The sequence below is a fragment of the Phaethon aethereus genome (genome assembly GCF_964289735.1).
Source record: "Phaethon aethereus genome assembly, chromosome: 4".
Classification (NCBI taxonomy): Eukaryota; Metazoa; Chordata; class Aves; order Phaethontiformes; family Phaethontidae; genus Phaethon; species Phaethon aethereus.
Genome location: NC_138578.1, coordinates 42,408,730 through 42,428,911, shown reverse-complemented (window position 1 = coordinate 42,428,911; position 20,182 = coordinate 42,408,730). Strand labels below are relative to the sequence as shown.

At 35.7% G+C, this 20,182-nt stretch overlaps 1 protein-coding gene across 1 annotated transcript in view; it reads right to left on the bottom strand.

The window, feature by feature from the left end:
• Positions 1–20,182, bottom strand: part of PALLD (palladin, cytoskeletal associated protein) — a gene marked incomplete at both ends in the record, with an annotated part of 195,703 nt that overhangs the window by 91,753 nt on the left and 83,768 nt on the right. Inside the window, 2 exons of the mRNA XM_081999758.1 lie at positions 18,518–18,860; positions 19,662–19,781. Coding sequence (XP_081855884.1) covers positions 18,518–18,860; positions 19,662–19,781 — 463 coding nt within the window. The remainder of the gene's footprint in view (positions 1–18,517; positions 18,861–19,661; positions 19,782–20,182) is intronic.

The window sequence follows — 20,182 nt, the reverse complement described above, 5'->3', positions numbered from 1 at the left end:
CTAAAATAAGCTACAATATTACTGGGTTTTAAAATCTGTTTCCAAGAAGCCACATACACATAGGGTATTAAATGGATATTCAAGTAAAGCCAAAGAAAATCAGAGTCAGGTCATTGCAAATTAAAATGGGTATCTGAAAGTTTATGGTTTGCATATTTGTAAAGTTTGACATTGATTTCTAAAACAAAACTCACAAGAATACCTTTGTCTTCTCAGAATTGTTTTTGCATTTATATCAGAGGTAGAGTACTCAGTATTTTATGTTTATAATACTTCTTTCTCATTTTAGAGAGAATATTTCTCTCTCATTCACTTTTTCTGAAGTATAAGTGTTTCTCCCTGTATTGGGAAAGAAAAATAACCTTCCTTCTAACAACAAATTAAAGTATTAAAATACTTAGGCTGTAAACCAACTGTTTTCTGACAGCTTATGACAAATACTATGACCATATCTAAAAATACATTCTGATTTATGAAGGATACTAGATGGCATAAAAGCAATAATTAGAACCTGTTACAATGTTTAAAAGCATACAGATTCCCATACAAACAAGAGTAAATGAGTACAGATAACTCAAATGAATTTGCTACATATTTTCAGCAAGGTCAACAACCAACAGCCAACATACAAAGCTGATAAAGTTACTGTCTGAAATCTGCACTCTTAAAAATGTTATTCTGTCCTTAAATAATGCTGTACTGCATTTTCTGTTGGCAAAAAGTTGATGTAGTTTGCCAATGTTTTTCTGAAACATTCCATGGATGCGTAAACATGAAATGCACAAGTGGTACACAAGAAGTAGAATACAAACAGCCATTTCCTATCCTTAACATTTCCTTTAATAAATTACATTTCTGTTGTACATTTCCCCAGTCACTGGTTTCACAAGACACTAAAGTCACACTAGTACTCATCTGTTATTACATTTTAACCTCTATCTGTAAAGCTTTGCAGAATATTGTTATCCAGAGCTTTGATTCTAAATGTTTTGTTCCAAATATAAGGTAAGGCTTGGCAGTCCAAAGAGCTTGCTATTTCACTCTCAGTATAAATTGGGATTTAGATGTGGCTTCAGCAGGGGTTCTTAGCATGTGCTTGCCTTTTTTAGGAGGATCAGATTTTATCTTTCAAAGCTGTACTTTTGTTCTGAATTTTGTTTGCCATAAAGACAGAACATAACATACTATAACATATTTATAACAAATACTATACATATTTATAACAAAGAGGTAGATTTTTTTTAAGTTTCATTGCTTATGCCATTATTTATACCAGTATTAATTGTATGGTAGTAGTAAAAAAAATATAAGAAACACATTTATCTATCTCACATTTTACTGGTAGGTTTGGGGGGGTTTCAGGTATAACGCTTCATTAATTGCTGACTGACTTTTTCAATATTTTTTCAGAAGAGTTAAGTGATGATTTGTGAAATTACCATTTGTTCTAGTGACTTGAAAGTTTGTTCTGATTTGGCTTTATCTCATTTTGGAAACGATAGCATAATTTATTTAACGGCCTAAATCCATGTCTATTGTTAGAAGCATCATTCCAGTGAGCTACATGTTTTTCTTTCTTTCAAGTTACGTAAAGCTATTTTTTTTTTTTCTTAAATGAGGGTTAACTTTGCCTTGCTTTAGTAAGGCTGGTTCTCTGGCAGAAATCAGAGAGGCTTGTTTGGAAAAGCATTTGACATGCATGCTCTCTCCTGCTCAGAACTGGCAGAACAAACCTCATTAAAAGCCTGCTACATCAAAGCCTGGGAAGCTTATCCACTTACTTAGCCTACTTTACCAAAAAAAACCCCAAAACAGCAAAACTTTTCCTTGTCCTTTGGCTACTTTTGATGAACTACACTTTATGCCCTGTAACATTTCTTGCAGGTTGTGTAGGCAGTAACCAAGCAAAACACCTATGTGTCAGTATTTTCTTTAAGGTCCCATGCTCATTTTCAAAAGTATGTTTTAAATCCAAAATTTCAAACTTTCTGAGTTACATTTTGACAAATTTATGAAAAGCAGCTAGATAACCTAAATTAAGATGATTTGATTATTTCACATTTTTGTGTCAGTAACTTGCTAGCATTAACTCACTTTACATTCTGGCAGTAGAACAATACATGGCAAGGCAATTTAGATCCTCCTTCAATGTCTTCTTTATAATACTAACAGAACATTGTCAGGTATATTTAAAATACCTCCTTCCCAATCAGCACAGAATATTACCCTGTCTTTGGTAACTTCTATCCCTGACTCAGATTAACCTGAAGTGCCTTCCTGAAATTCCCAGCCGAGCTTTTCCCGATGAAATCGCCTTGCTATAGAACCATTTATATGCTGATAACTTAGAAATTGAACTGTATGGAGGATAAAATATGACTCTTCTATAATGGTCCTACATTTCTTAACAACTGTATTCTCTCCACAGCTTACAGCAGAGGGCCTTAAATGAGGTGTTAATAGCCCCACTGTAAGAAGATTCTGACAAAAAATGGTATCCAACTGCCAGATGCTGCCTACAATTAACGTGATAGTAAACAACATGGAAATTTGAACAAGGAAAGCTATGCTGGACAGCCCTGCAATCTTCTGAGTGTAAGTAAAATCTGGACTATCCATCACTTTACAGTTTGGTTTTTTTTTTCCCTTAATGAAACACAGAATCATTAGAATGTAAATATTTACATGAGCCATGAAAAGACTGCAGAATACCTTAATTAGCTGAATGATAATTCATCAGTATCTCTAATAAGCTATTTTACCTGTTTCTACACTTACCAAGAGCCAAGGGTGCTTTTCCCTCTAATTTTCCTCAACCTGGGAATACTGTGAGAATGGTATTTAGCACTTCTCGATGTAATGAAATTATAAATTATGTTCGGACAATATCAAATTCAAAAAGTCATGTCTGTAGCTTTCTCCAATAAAACACATTACTGCAACCACAAGTGATTATGAAATCCTGTGAATTAGTGACAGAGAAAGTCAAGTTCGTTTGTGACTTTTGTCTTTCTACTGCCAGAATTCACATAGCAAAAGTAAATTGGACAGAGCAAAAAGTACCCTCCAGAGCAAATGGAACTCCAGAATCCTATCTCAGTGACTTAAACAACTCTGCTATCTTTAAGACAGCAGTTCTTAGTCTCTTGTCTACACAAACACATGCACTACGAAAAAAAAGAAAATATATTTACCTATACTACAGCAACAGTCAGAGTGGACATTTCTAACATTTGTAAGGGGTTTTTTTTGCCCCTTGGGCCCCCTGCGAATATTTTGTTTTGAGGCAGGTGTTTCAGATGCACAGCATACAGTCCTCTGCTGTGGCACATAATTAGAATCTTCTGTGACTTTGATAAAGCCGGGATGAGGCTTATTACATGACCCCAATGGCCATGGACGCTGATAGGATGTTTATGCTTATTGAATGTTTTATGCTGCACATTTCTATGGTGTTTGCTGATAACCAGCACCATGTTTATGTGTTTTAATGGAAGCTGAAGGCACACAGTTCTGACTTCAGGGGCTGACTTGGCAGTTTCACTCAGACAGGCATTTATTAGATAACAAAGTCTGCAAATGTCACGGAAGTCCATTTTAGACTGTGTTGAGAGTTAAGTAAACATGATTAGTAAGGGGGCCAAAAGGGTAGTAGTGAATTTCTGTTTCTGACAGAAAACACTGTTTATCCTATATTACTTTAGGGAGGAAGAGTTTAATTCCCAATGAGCATTATAAAAGTAAACAAAAGTTCAAGTTTATCCAAGTCAGAATTCTAAGCAATTTCAGCAAGCCAATAACATCTAATCCCCAATAGGGAACTATTTCCCTAAGTATTTAAAAAAACACAGAAATTAATAATAATAATAAAAAGATAAGATTAAGTATTTAAGAGGACTTCTCACTTCTGTATAATCTCCAGTGACAATTTTATCCTATAAGCAGTTGTGAAAGTTTACTGAATTTTAAAGATGTAATTAATATGCATGTTTGGAACAATCAGTTCTCAGCAAATAACACCAGATTTTTCCAATAATGTTTGCCATTTCAGTATTGTAGGTTTTGAATATTTAATAATACAATAAAAAGCATTTTTCTCAGAAGTACCACAACAGAAATGTTACTACTGAATTCAGAAACATGGAAAATAAAAATACTTCCATCTTTTAGGTAAAACTAGAAACAAACTGCTGCAATAAAACTGTTGTCACTTGAGGTTGGTTGAGCTTTCTCTCTGTGAGTATTTAATTACTCAAAGTAAGCGTGCTACCTGACATTCACTAAACCTTCCCTAAATTACAACAGCAGCAATCCATACCTGCTTTGCCTTTTGGAACAGGCATGTGGTTCTGTTGGAACTGCATGTGCTGTTGCTACTCTAATTTATTAATCTACCAGGGAAGAACACAATCCCACTGAACCACAAAATTGAGTTCTTCAACCAGATTACCACTCGCATACCTATTGTTATTCTCGAACACCTGAGAAGATTCTGCAGAGATGCAAGATTTGCTTACCCAATTCGTATAATAGAAGCTGAACTAGAAAGAGCTGGCATTCAAGTACTCGTAATGCAGGTCCTCATTAGGACTCGAGAGGCTTTAAGCTTAGTAAAATTTGCTTTCTTCCCTCATTCTCTTCCAAATTAAAAACCCCAACATTGACTGTAGTTGCCAACAAAAATAAAAAACAGAGAAATCCTTAGTTTAGGACAGCAGCTACAGGTGGCAATACAAAAAGGGAACTGGTACAGATACGACGGGAAAAAAAGCCAAAGGACTTGCACAATGCATTCATTGGCAAAGTACTTTATGAAAGTCCATGAGATAAACTTAGATAAATTACCATAAGATCACTAGTGACCTATTAAAAGTTTGGCAAGTATGCTGCACACATGAGAGATTATAGAAAAATATTTTCTTCTAGATTCCAGGCCAGTCCTTAGCACACAAAATAAGCAGAAAATTACATAATGAGAAAGCATCCTGTAATCAGTATGAAGTTTTAAATATTATCCCACATATCACTTGCAGGCTCAGATATGTTTCTAATATTTTTATACCTCTATCTACATACATTTAAAACTAGAATCAAGGTTTGGCATGCTAAACTCACATCTGCTACATTCACAAATTATCATCAGCTTACCGTTTGCATGGCAGGACCTTGGGTGAAACAGCTATTTTATCAACAAGAGAATGTCTTGCTTGGTATTCAATGAAATAAGAATTGCTGGTATACTTTTGTGTATGCACATTGAGATCATACCCAGTTCTGCATGGAGTGTAGAGAAAGATCTGCATTTACCAAAGTCTTAATCACCATATAACAGTTCCAAGAAGGCAGTAGAGTTTATAAGTGCTATATGATGTTTTTTATATTAGAACAGAATATAAGCAATTCTGAAGCTGTAAGTACAGATTTTTTTTAGAAGGCCAACACATTAACTGTTTCACAGACATATATTAAAGACATAGTATTACAAGATATAGAGAAATTATAAACAATTGCACAAACTGAGAACACGAGAAGAACAAAACAGAACATGATTATGGAAGAACACTATAGGTGGGATTAATAGAGAAACATATCACATTTCCCACTCAAATCACCAAGAAAATTACTTAATTATTCAAATTCTAAGGATGTTGTTAACACAATAATTTCTAGAAAACTCTGTATTGATGGCCTTGTAATGTCAGTACCATTAAAACAGACTAGTATAACCATTTAATATTACAAGGAAGAACTGATTGATTCACTAGAAATATTTTCCAGTGTCTTTAATGAAATCTCTTTGGTAAGAATTTTTAAATTAAAAATTCAGACTTCTACCTTGTCCCTTCAAGGTTTCGTCCACTGAGAACTTCAGTAATTTGATCTGCATTTTATACATGTCAGGATCATCCAAGTATTTAATTTCTCCAAGCAGGAAAATTACTGCAACAGCTACGTTATAAACCAGAACTCACAGACAAGAAAATTAGTTACTACAGCAACTCTTAACATCATTGTATTTGAAATGGGAAATACGCTATGAGTTTTAGCTCTGACTCCACTAAAAAGCCTTTGAGGCCTCGTGAAAACATGATGGGACAATAAATGCAAAAGAGTCCGTATTTGATGAACCTTAGTGGTTCATCTGTCAGAACTGTGAAGGCTTTCCATCCGAATGAAAGAAGCGGGGGAGGGGGGAAGGGGTGAAGAAGATGAGAGCAAGTGTGAGCAAGAGAGCGCACAAGCGACAGCCCGTGAGGGAAAGGGAAGGAAGGAAACCACAACACTACTTCAAGTTCTAGTTACTGTAACTTTTTTTTTTCCTATTACAATTATTTTAACCAAAGTCTTTTAAAAGGAGAAATGTAAAGAAACTCTTTCTTTGATTGCACTTTTAAAATTCTTAAGCCGAAGATTTTTCATGCAGTAATCTAAGCAAGAGAAATTCTTCCTCTGGATTGTTATTACTATCTCCCCATCTCCATTTTTCACTGCAGAAATATATCAACAACTGCAACAGGACTTGAGTAAGCTACTACCCCTTGTACTGAACTGATTTTAATGAAATTAATGACACAGAGAGAATACTTAATATTTGTAAATTTTCAGTGCTAATATACTAAAACCACTAAGAATTTAAAGTGGTATGAACTTCACCAAGCAATTTTAACTGAGTAAGCTTCTTCACTCTGTCTTAAATATTTCTGTTTTTTTAAACATAGCTTATATCCTTCAATTATAATTTGTAAAAGTCTCTAATATAGGCAGAAGACAGACATTACTGAAAATGTTAAACAGATTTTAATGGCATTCTATCCATTTTCCTAAATACATTTTTCAGCTGCTGCCATCATTCTCTGCATATCAAGTCAGCATACTTACAATGGATTGGTATTTATCAACTGTATAAAATAGGCAAAAATACAGACACTCAGTCCCATAGAGAAGTGGGGAGTAAAGGGTCAATGAATCAAAGGTTATTTTGATTACATTTTCATTTGCAAATATGATTTTTTCATCTGACTTTTGTAATTTTCCTTATTACTTTTCACATTATTTCCTAGGTTGTGATCTTACAGACACTCTTCAAATTTCTGATGAATCCTGACAGCGAGTGAAAACCCCAAATAAACTTATGTAAAATTATTTTCTGACATGTCATTGCGCGTGCCAGATATTTTACATATTCTGGGACCTTTGACCTCCCAAATATGCCTATTAGTTTAGTATTTTCAGTCACATGAGAAACAGATAACCTGTAGATCTGATCAATTTGGCTTCAGTTATTCTTTAGTTGCCAAAAAATGTATTTGTTTGCATAAGCATATTATTGCTTTGTGTTGCAGGTATTAACATGTTAAGGTGTAAAAATCTCCCACTTCTTAGTGAAATGGGAGCATGATTTTTGGACCTTTTCATGGTCAATAACTAAACATGCAGCCTTTTCTTAGTATTTAGCTCACAACCAACAGCTGTTAGTAACTGACAAAGTTTATATGTAGATTATAGTGAGACAGAAATCAGTTTAGAGGGAGAACCTAGAGCATAAGCTCAACTTGAACTAATATCTGACAACCAGTGTATTTTTTTTTTTTGCTGTTAACGAGGCTGACTAAAGACCTAATGTACGGAACAGTAAGAATGTGGAAGGCACTAGGAAAGGAGGAAAAGTTGTAGAAGACAAGGCAATGGGAGGTACATGCAGAGAAAGGTTGGATGAAAGCAGTGGAATAGTAGAAAGAGAAAAGTAGAAAGAATAGAGCTTGGTATTTAGAAACTGATGTCTTGAATTAATATCAGACAGTACAAATGTCTTTAAGAATAACGGCAAAAGGACAGCTTAAGAAATCTAACAGACACAGATCTAGTAAAGCGAAGGCATATCAAATAATTACCAAAAAAATATAATCATTCTCAAAATACAGAAATCTCACTTTGTCCTAACCTCACTGTTCAATTAAATTCACATATCACACCAGTTATCTGACTCAAGCTGCAATAAAAAAAAAAAAGCTTAAGTATGATAAAATAATTGAGGACTACTTCTGTTACTTATACAATTTACCACAGAGAGGTGAGAAAGATGAGATGGGGGGGATGGTGAACAAAATCTTGATGGGCAAAATCTTGTGCACCAGTGAAACATGAAAACACACAGGCCATGTAAGTTTTGTAAATAGTTTACAGAAACATAAAGAAACTACAAGCAGAAACACTACAGTGGTCAACATGTTTAGGGAGAGGGAGAATGAAAGGAAGAAAGAGGAAAGAAAAAAACTCAGAAAATTTGCAACTATGTCTTTCAAATACATGCAGAAGAACACAAAAAGTTGTTTTCAAGTATCAGCCTGTACAATACAGATGAACTCCAGAATCAAGATAATGGAGATAAGGGAAGCAAATTTCAAAGAATGTGCAAGAAACTAATAATTTGCCTGTGTAAAGATAAACACACAGATTTCCAGTTGTACTGAGTTGCTCGTTCACATTCTTTAAAACTGAAGATATTTTATACAGTACATATGACCAACATCACACAGATCTGCTTTAATAAATCTGTGCTAAGTAATAACAAGGAATTAGTGAAAAGAAACAAAAATGCAGTGCCTTTGAGAGGTGATATGAATGTTGCCTAGATCTCACCCTGGAAGCAAAATTTTGAGACATTTAGTAGAGGTCTGATTCCATTAGCTTCATATAGAATCACAGAGAATCACAGAATCACTAGGTTGGAAAGGACCTTTAAGATCATCAAGTCCAACCATTAATCCAGCACCACCATGTCCCCTAAACCATGTCCTGAAGCGCCACATCCACACGTTTTTTGAACACTTCCAGAAATGGCGACTCCACCACCTCCCTGGGCAGCCTGTTCCAATGCCTGACCACCCTCTCAGTGAAGAAATTTTTCCTAATATCCAATCTAAACCTCCCCTGGCACAACTTGAGGCCATTTCCTCTTGTCCTATCACTAGTTATTTGGGAGAAGAGACCAACACCCTCATCGCCACAACCCCCTTTCAGGTAGTTGTAGAGAGCGATAAGGTCTCCTCTCAGCTTCCTCTTCTCCAGACTAAACAACCCCAATATATGCTAATTGTTTTTTCTGACTAAATACACTGCAGTGTTTGTCAAGGATACATAAAGGCCTGACACAAGGTAACAGACAGGAGTTTTAGAACATCACAGATCTCAACCATGTCAGGTCCTCAGGAGGATTTTTTTTTAATATATATACAATCAATTTTTTTTTAATATATATACAATTCTCTCTCAAATCAAGCCTACCAGAAGATAAAAAGGTGATTATATATCTAGTAAACAACGGTTCTACTTGATACAAAGCTCAACCCTTTTTCATCCCCTGGAGACATTTTATATATCAGTCTTGAACTGTTCTGTGTAAACGCTGCGAGCACCCTGTCCTAAGCATTAGGGTCTTTTCTGCCTTCACTACTACTAGTTTTGAACCAAATACCCAACTTTCCCTCTGTAGCCAAATTCTAAGCTCATAATTCCAACTTGGTACTCCTGCTAGGGCATGAACAAGGTCTGTGAAAGTGGTCCACCCCACTGGCTCTTACAATATTCTTTTTTCACTATTCTAGAAAGTATCAAGCTGTCTCCTTGACAGACATCTACCCAAACAACACAGCTCCCTCCACTGGATAAGCCTTTTCTGTTCGTATCTCCATAAAAGTCTCTGTGAGAGCAATAAGGTTTCTTGTGACAATAAATATTCAATAGCATTAATAAGGCTGACAGAACAGGACCTGCAGCACTTGCTTGGTTCTTAGGTCTTCTCCAACCTATTTAGTTTGAGCATTTGCTTGGGTACATAAACTAGGAACATGGCTTTAATTGACTGACATATTATTATCTCTAAACCCTGGCACCTCTATTGCTTCTGTATATGACAAGAAATTAGCACATGGAAATTCTTTATCCAAAGTTTTATAGCATACATACTGAACCAGGCAGAAACGAATGTCACTGAGTTCCAACCTCCCTTTTTTGTCACCAGAAAACATTTCTTAATATGGTGCAGAAAATGAAAACACAGTTAATGTAAATAAATGCAAAAGATAATTGAAGATAAGGACAAGGAAGAAAGCTTGAAATGACATACAAGGAAAACTTAGTAGTATAATGACAGTTTCAAAAAGCATGCAAACCATCAGACAAGTATATCACTTCAATTAAAAAAAACAACCTGGCATACGTCAGGAGGGAACAGAATAATAAAAACAAGTAGCCCTGTAACTATGTGAGTTTATGATTAAACTTAGTAAGCTGAAGCATCCTGTCCAGCAATTCCCCTTACCCAAGTGTGAGTTCCTACTTCTGCAGAGCATTTTTTAATGCATGGGCATGACAAACTGCAGGTTGATGGGCAGGACTAATTGCAGGTGATTAGCTGTTTCTGCGATAAGGTAAGTTCCAGCAACAAGTTTATTAAACTGAGAGCACACTCTAACAGTAGGTACTGGGAGTCTGAAAGTAGCCAGCCCTTGAACTTGTATTCAGTTTAGTTACTTTTTTGCATATATATTACACAAAAAAGTATGCAGTAAATTAGCTATTCAGAAATTATCATTGTTAAATGAATCCTCAGATTGCCTTTTCTATATTTCTTGAAGGAAAGAATGATAGAGCCATTTCTAATCAGTCCTCGTATTATTGCAGATTTCAAACAAAAGTCATGTAGCTTCCCAATTCCATTCAGACAGAATCCTTGCTGGTTACTGCAACTACATAATTATGTTTATGCCTATCATGGACTACTGAAGCGTCCATAACACTTCAAAGCTCATATTATTAAAAGGAACTTTATACCTCTACATTTATCTACCTCGACTCTACCAATCACATTTTCCAAACAAAATGAATACTGGCAGAACTGGTTTGGCCAGTACCTCTCTCTTTTAAACTGATATTGGTTGATCTTTCATTTCAATTTCCTCATCAATTTTATACTCAAAGAACATGATAAAAAGTACTGTTAAAACCTGTACAAAAGGTACAACCAGATTTTCTAAAAGGCAAATTGTATTTTCTAACATTAATCAACTTCCATGTCATGTCTTGGTTGAGTAAAGATTTCCAGTTTCTCATTTTGGATTAGAATACTAAGTCCTGTACGGAGAGATTTTTTTATTTCTCACCAGACCTGTGTGCCAAAGGAAGTGGCAGTGCAGTCTTCTGTCCTATTAGTTAAAAGCTCTTAGCCTGAACGGGAAGAGATTTTTCTCTAGGAAGTCATTCAGAAAGCAAAGATGACAGACATATTATTATTGCTACTTTAAAATTTAGTGTTGCTCTTTTCCTCTTTCTTGCAAACCAAACACAAAATGATGAACGCCATCTGTCTCAGTTTTGAAGCTTCAGTATCTACCTGCTACAGCCAAAGTGAGCAGTCCTGGAAAATGGACTTGTCTGCATGGAGGCAGAGCAAACCAAAGGTAGCGCTAACCGAAAACTATATCCATTCTCACCTCCCTTCCTCCTTCTACCCAGCAGAAGATGATATTTTTACATTTTCAGAATTATGTGTAAACTGGATAATTCCGAGGTCAGGGATGAAACAATACCAAGGCATGCCATTTTCAAAGCCGTATCAATATGGAGTAAGTAAAAAAATAAGACGATTAGTCTGCAAGGATTGTCATGCAGGGAAGCATGTGATCAGTTTAAGAGCTCTATCCTGTGATACCAAGAGAATCCTTGAACATTTCCACAGGAACTCCCTATTCAAAAAACACACTGAGAACCTCTCAGAAAATGCTGCACATCAGAAGAACTGAACACTTGGATTTGCTTTGCTTGATTGTTTCCAAGTATTAAATCCATCCAGTTATTTCAGCAAGACGAAAAGAAACAAAAACCAGAAATGTTTCAAAAGTCAAAATGTTTCACCTCAGTGTTTTTAGTTCACGACTATCATAAGACTACCATAAGCTGTTTGCGGAGGGACGGCACATTTCCTCCTATATTTTCTGGTTCAAAGGTGCATCATAAACTGCTGGCATGCTGATCTACTCAACCTTGTTACAGAAAAAAACCCAAAACACCCCAAATGCACAACCTACCCTACAGTCCCCCAGCTTTGCTATCTTTATTTTGTATCACTGTCTGGTTATTTATGCATCTGCATGATTCCATATACTTCCAGTCCCCACTGAAAATGAAGAAGGTTCTTAGCACTTAGGTGAGCTTCTAGTTTCTATTTGCTTCTTAGACAAAAGCCTACTCTTGGTACCTTGAGAGGAACTGGGGTAATATTTGGCAACAAAGGTATGAAATAGGCCACAGAGTTATGAAGCAACAGCCAGGCAGAAAAGAGAGGGAGAGCACTCTTGGAGGCACTAAATATTTTAACAAGCTTACAGCATGTGTTTAACTAAAAACTTAAAATGCACAGATTCGAAAAAATGGCTGAACCTGTGTTAATTTTCCTCCGTTTCCCTGCTTATCCTATAACCTGGATTACTTTCAGTGTTGCAATAATAACCTGAAAAAACATAGAAGTTCTGTCTGCATATCATGCTGGTGGCACACACACTACACATATTTTATAACTGATTCAAGGTTGTTTGACTTTTCCTGTTAAAATACTGATTAGCTTTTATGTAAGCAGGATGTACAGTTAGTTGTCACCACCTACTAAAGGTCAGAAAACATCAGTGCCAAAAGAAGAAAGAATAAAACCCCCAAACATTTCTTACCTACCTTTAACCTTTTTTTGTTGTTGATATCCGTTGTTATAATGAGATTCAGACTATTATTGCTGAAAATTTTAAAAGGCCTAAAGTTCATTTATGATTACCCTTTAGCACTATGTTAACAAAGGCATGAGTAAAAAGGAAATTTCTCAGCAATAACTGCCACTGGTTTTGGATCATGCTATTCCTCGGTCTGAAATAGGCAATTCACAAAGCAGAACATGCACAAAATCTAAAATCACTAAGGAGGTCAACTAATACCTTGGTTTGAACTAACCTAATCTACTGCACTCAGTCCACAGGTGTGCCACGAGGCATTATAATACTTTTTGTTCCTTCTCAAGATTTGCAATTTTTACATAAGAAAATAGCCTGAGAAAATGAAGACAAACCCCTATTTCTTCATATATTGTCTCATAAAGCCTTCTCTATTTTTATGCATTATTTGTTATTAGTAAACCATAGTCCTAGTACAACAAGTGCCTGTTGATTAGTAGCCACTGAAATGAAAATTCTTCACAAAAAGTTTTCCTTCGTTTATCTCTCATCCTGTTAAAAAAATACTGGTATGAAATAATGAGAGAGAAACAAAAGCACTACAAATGAACCATTCATATATTAATTGTGAAAACAGATGCAGAAAATGCTCAGGACTTGTACTATAATCACGTGATTAACTTTGTGTGCAGTTATTCTGTTTTACATTTTAGGAAGTTTTGTTAGCATTAGTAATTTCTCTTAAAGTAGAAAATACGTGTAGATCAAAGCTTTATTGTTTTATTATTAGCAAGATAAGGATCCAAAGTTCCTTATCAACCTTGAAAGAGCACGGTAGATGAAACTAAAGAAGTAGACCTGGATGAACCTTTGCTCATAAATGCAATGATACATGCTTACTGTAATCACTAACTCCTAGACAAAATAAGTGTGTCACAATTTTCTTATACAGATGAACACTGTCTTGTTCATTTCCAAGTAAAATGCTATGAATGTTTACAACCTTGAATTTTGTTCAGCCTTATGGAATACGGGAACCGCAATTATACATTACTTTATGCCTTTTTTCCATCAGAGAGTATTACGGGGGATGCTAACCCATCTTATTCTCTACAAGAGTACATATTTATAATATGAATTTTCATGGAATTTTAAATTATTCCTTTTTTATTTAAATTATTGTTTGTATAACTCCACCATTTTTTGTAATAGCCATGTTTTCCTTTTATCTTTGATTTCTCTAAGGGCAAAACTTTCACTTCCCACATTTTTGATGTAGCAAATAAATGCTGAATATATACTGTACATATTTCTGATTGACAGTTCTAATTAAAAAATAATACCACCTGCTTTTGTTTTTTAATTTAGCTTTTGCAGAAATGTGGAAAACCCACTAAGACATAGTTCATTGTTGGATCACATAAAAGAAGTGGGGAATATCTTTCCCATAGTTGGGAAAGATTCCATTAACTTTTTGTTTCACACAAATAATGGCAGCAGAGCTCTGCTCTGTGCGTCATTCAAACTATGCAAGGATGGTTTTCTATTCAGGTTTTTATCAGAAGATGGAATAACTTCAAAGAAAAACTTACATAAATCAGCATTTAACATCCAAGTTGAGCATTTCTGTGGTCAGTCTTTCCTAATTCAGGCTGCTGAAGCAAATCATGTTCATATATGCATTAGTAGAACTGGATGGAAAGCAGTTTTCCTACGTTACATGTCTTCTCAAAATTTCCAGAATGTGGTTGTTCTGCATAAGAACAAATGTGAAGCCTTCAAAAGCTCCCAGCACAAGTGTCTGTTCTCTGGGCTTCATTGGCCTGGGCTCTCTTAGTCAGACTAAGGACTTATATCTGACTTTTGTATATTCCAAGGCATTAACCATTGGATCATCAGCTATTCTCACATGTTCTTTTTCTATCCAGCTTTTCCTAATATAGTCTAAACAGTGACTTACTACTTGCATATATCAAATACAATTATTAAGTAAGTAAGAATTTCTTGCAGTATCTTTAAAACCCAATACCTGACAGGACAAGCATTACAAACATCATAGCATGTACGTGACTAGAAGTACAAGTAAGTTCAATATTAAGCAAAATGCTAGCAGAAAGATCAAGTTAAGAATAATTTCAGTGATGAGTGAAATAAACATTTTAATAAAGGACATCTGAGACATTCTAGAAATGACTGAACTAGCATCTTTGAAAAAATGTCTGAGGTATTGATTACAAAACCAAAGAAACAGTGAAAGAACACTCAGCTGCTGAGGAATGGAGATTGAAGTGACAAATAATTCAGTTCAAGAAATAGTATCACTTTCACAACCAGTATGAACATAAGTGGTTTTAGTTAAGGAAGTTCCATCAACTCACACAGCAGTGACTTTGATGCAGAATAGTACTTCTCACAATAATGCAATGAAAGATATGTTGATCATTCTACAGGGGCAGGTATTGCTGTGCTCATTTCAAAGGTGTCAAACGTCACTTCCTACTGGCTTCTTTTAAGTTTATGTTAATGGATTAACTATAGAAAGAAGCTATCAAGACTTACAGCTGCTCTCTGCATCTGCAAGGTAGAAGCATGGAAGAGAATGACTCCCACTAAGCCAATACTCTTTCTGATTGTTGTGTATGTCAGACTGTAAAAACACTACACCGCAAAGAGGATAAAACAGTAGCCATCTGAAGACAGGCTCTCCAGTCAGGAGATTCTGGCACCACACTGTAGTCACACTGAGTCTATGAACCTTGAACTGATGGCTTGTTACAAAGCCAACTAACATCACATAGGGTAGGTACATCTAGTAACCATACGAACACCATCTTCTTTTCCATTAATGCTTTAACAGACACATGGAAAAGTAATAGTAATACTAAGACACTTGAATGGAATTTCTTCATTTGAAACATGGGCATGTTATATACAGTTCTGCAGAACAGTGTCCTGTCGTTTTTGCAGGAATTCAGACTGGGGATTATGTGGGGCTTAAGGCAGCACTTTCACAGACAGGTTACACACTGAAACTAATATTAACACTTATTTGCCTAATTTTGAGAGATGCAAAGTGTCTGAAGATACCATACATTTATGGGGACACTTTTGAAAATTCATCTGTGCATTACACCAATATTGCCTGGAAAAAAGCAATGCACACTAATAGCTCGACCTCCTCAAATAGGCCACAGTAGCAGAGATCAGAATTGCAGAAATCGGGGGTTTTTTGGTCTCAGTTCAACAGTTCTTCCTCTCTTGTGTACATAAACTCATGTTGCAAATAAGGCATGATAAAAATATTCTGCCTTTTAACCATATTTAGCATTATTGTCTTCTAAATTCCATGTTAGCAAAAGATCTGGTATTGACTGCTTTCAGATAGTTCTACATATGCTTTTCCCAGAAAATTCTGTATATTATCATATTAAACTCTGTTTTAAACATTCTCAGCACCAAACTGAGGCACCAACCAATATTATGGCTTAAGGATTACTTAAGTGTCTGTAACCACATACTGAGCATTTGGTAGAACATCAGAAACAGTTTTCAAGTCTCAAAACGACTACAGCAACTCTCTGTAGCACGCCAGGTCTTGCATTGGACTGAACTGTATCAAATTATACTTAATAGGTGTTGGTTACAGCTGCATTGCCAAGATGCAAATGTATGCCATATTTCAAGAAGGTACTCAGTCTCTCCTTCTTGTTAAATAATAATAATAATAATAATAATAATAATAATAATAATACACCCAAACCAAAACCAGCCCTTCATTCGCAAACTCTTAGCAATTACTTTTGGTGTTGGCCAAGTAAACTATTTTCAGAGAGTTCATGGATAAACCTGCTAAGTAATTGATGAGTTAAGATAAGCCTGAAAATAAAAGGTTATTTAGGAAATTTAAAATCAGTGTCAGTCTTCAACTCACTAATGATATTCAGAAGCCTCAAGCTTTCTACATAGCCAACATTACTTTAAACATTTAAATAATTAACAAAAAAAAGGTTATAATAAACATGTTTGTTGTTATGTCATTGCTAATATATGCTGCTTTTGTCATCAAATACTAATATTCTACGGACAGATACAACTCCATAGGTAAGTTCTCTTCAAGAGGGATCACTCTCATGGTTGAGATTGCTACTATGCTACTTAGCTAATTTTAATGCAATTATTTTGTTAGCTTTGAGTCGGGATACAGTTTCCCAAATGCTGGAAGCTCATTTCAAGTCTCTGCAGCCAGACATTCCTTTCCCTCCTCCTGTTAGCACCCTTTCCCTTTCTTACGCTATCACTATGCTTGGAAGCAAAATACTTGGCTGAGGAGAAGGCAAGATTTCCATTTCTGACAGCAGCATAGACTTACATTGGCTTTGGCCAAGCAAAACATGTATCTTGATTGCCATCAAGATCAGTCTCTTGTGCATCAAGCATTATTAATGGCAAAAATATAGGACTCAAGTGCAATTGCACTAGGGATTCCAAGGTCATCGATTTGGACATCAGCAACTGAAAGGATTCTCATAATAGCAACCCTCTCACATCATCATATACAAAGTTCACCTCTGTTTATATGTTGACTCTATGTTTAAAAAACAAAACAAATTTTGCATAAGTGAATATTATATACAATGGGAAGTCTGTTACACAGCCTTCTTTCCTTTATCTAAGGCAACCTCACTTCTGGGAAAGAAAGCTCTGCGGTGAAATTTGTTTTTTACTGCTCTGCTGGAGCCGCTATCTCCTTTATTCACAAATGGGTCTTGCAACAGATGTGCTGGGTAGAGAACCACCTGGCTCACTTCACATCATGTATGTGCAAGTTGCCATCCTCAGTAACCTCCCTCCCATACACGCAATTACCACCATATATACTGTTATTCCACCACTCTTTCTACTTCTTCCACTCCTCCTCCTCCTCTTCTACAGTTGTCAGAGACTACTCAGAATGACAAAGAGCAACAGAAGGAAAAGAGTGGTGAGTGCAGAAAGGGAACCCTGTTGCTGCTTCTTAAACACATTTTTATAATTAATAATCCCTTCTGATTATTGATGCAAATGAAATAAAAGAGCATTTTAGTTCCCTTGCCACACTCCAAAAACTCTTGAGAGAGATGGAAATGAGGAGTCTACACAATGCTAAAATCAAGCTATAAATTAACAGTCAGCAAAAGATCACTCATGCATAAGTAGGGTATCATCACTAACATAAGGTAAAAATGTTACTACATTTTTTCTACCTATTTCTCTCTCTTCTCCTTGAGCTTTAAATTTTCAGATTTTTAGTTATAAAAGAGCCATTGTAACCTGGCTGACAGCAGAATGAGCTACATGTTATATATAAACATAATGTAAGAAATAATACAAACATTACACACGTGAACATCCACTGACGACACAAAACCAAGAACATTCAGAATAAAAATAGCTAACTAGTGCTTGAAACAGAAATAGCATGCAAGAATCTCAGGCCACAATGACATTTAGGTACACTGACTAAGAATAAAAAGCGCAGAGCAACAGCCAGTACCACATTTCTTTTTTGTGACCTGATCTTAAATCTTTCTATAGAATTTGGTAGATGTACTTCCCTTTGATGTAGCACTATGAGAAAGAACACAGTTCTCTCTTGTATTCAGCCCTTTGAGACACAAATCACAGCAGTAAGAAGATTTTTCAAGGGACAGGCACAGTCACTGTCCATTATTTGTGAAACACTAAACTGCTCCAGGCAAAAATTTGCTTTCAACAAATATCCAAGTTTATAGGAAACAAAAAAACCAAAAAAAAATACTCACAGTTTTGGTTTAGCAAGTACAGGTGGTGGCTCCTTTGTGGGTGAAAGCAAGACAGCTGGAGGTGGGATGGATTTATCACCATTTGGCTTACTGTTAGTCATTCCATTTACTCCATGAATGGGATGGATGCCATTTGTTTTTTCCTCAGATGAATTGAACTGTAGTTGAAGGGCTGTCACACCAGATTTCAACTCAGTGTTGGTTGCTTGGTGGGTCTCTGTATGTTTCTTAGGAGGAAGCTCAAGAGAGCTAATTTCAACTGGAGGAAGTGGTGGGAAATGATGGGAATCATCACTGTTGGATTCTCTTGTCAGTGATTCATGACTAGAGCTTTCTGAGTTCGCTAAAAGAAATCAAAACAAATGTCTCTCTAACAAGTCATAGACAAAGTACATGGTACATACATGCTGTATTTTCAGTCTGTTAAAGGTGAGGTCTCTTTGGTTCCGTCTGAAAGATATTTTTCCAGACCTCCTGTTGATAATTTATGCCCAAAATTTTAGGTACATGACCGGCTATTCATGTTCTGACTTTGCCTCATGCAAAAGGCACAATAAGGAACCTTATGGATCCCTTTAAATCTATTTCAGGAATCCAGCCACTAACTGAGACTGTCAAGTACGGACAACAACAGCTGAAACCGCATTTACTCTTCCTAGAGGCTCAGCATCATTTAAGAACAAATCATTAAAAAATGCTGAAGGATGTACATATATATGGCACGTTTGCAATGGCAGCCAGGTTGGTGCATTCCACAATCATATGTATGTAAACTTATTACAAAACTAAACATACCATATCACAGCTTTTTTATTTTACAAACAACATACACCACCTTTGGCAGCATAATTTAAGCTGCTTTCATTTTGCCTCTGCTGCCATCTAGTCTCAGAATCCTAATGCTTAAAAATTTGCCAGGCTTGTGGCAGACACTTTAATAATCCATTTTACATGAATAAAAATGTTAAACTAGGAAATGAGCCAACAAAAACATTCAGTTCCCTTTATATGAATACTCTGAGGTTGACAAAAATCCTGTCTTACAGCAGCCCTTTTCTACAAGGGAAGCAGACTGATAACTTCACAGGTAAATTTTTTATCTAAGATCCATGATTAAAAGTTCCTCTTTCCCTTTGTCACATACCTGAGCAGACACTTAGTTGCGCACTGCTTGTTACTGAACCATGTTCATTTGTTGCTGTGCATGTGAAAAGCCCTGAATCTTCAGGAAAAGTTTCTGCAATTACAAGGGTACATATCTCTTCTGGAAATAAATAGAAAAATAAAGTGCATCATAAACTATTTAAAGTACCATGTAATGTTTTTGCATTGTATGTTAGTAGGACACCAGAAAGTGCTTCTTATACAAAGAAATGCTGAGAGAACTACAGAAGAGCTTCCAATATAAAAAGTTTTAATGAAAATCACTTTGTATCTAAAACAAGTAAATTTACCAAGCTAAGTTTTCAAAAGATGCCTGTCTTGAACAGTAATTTTGCAGTCATAAGTCTGTGCAGTCATTTTACACACTCAGTATCTTTGTTTTTTTGAAGGATGGTATTAATTCATACAAATCAATGTATTGGCTTCCATACACAATTAACACTTGCAAGCTCTTTTTGGGTCTCTAAATAACGCCACCAACATGAATGTCCCATATTTGCT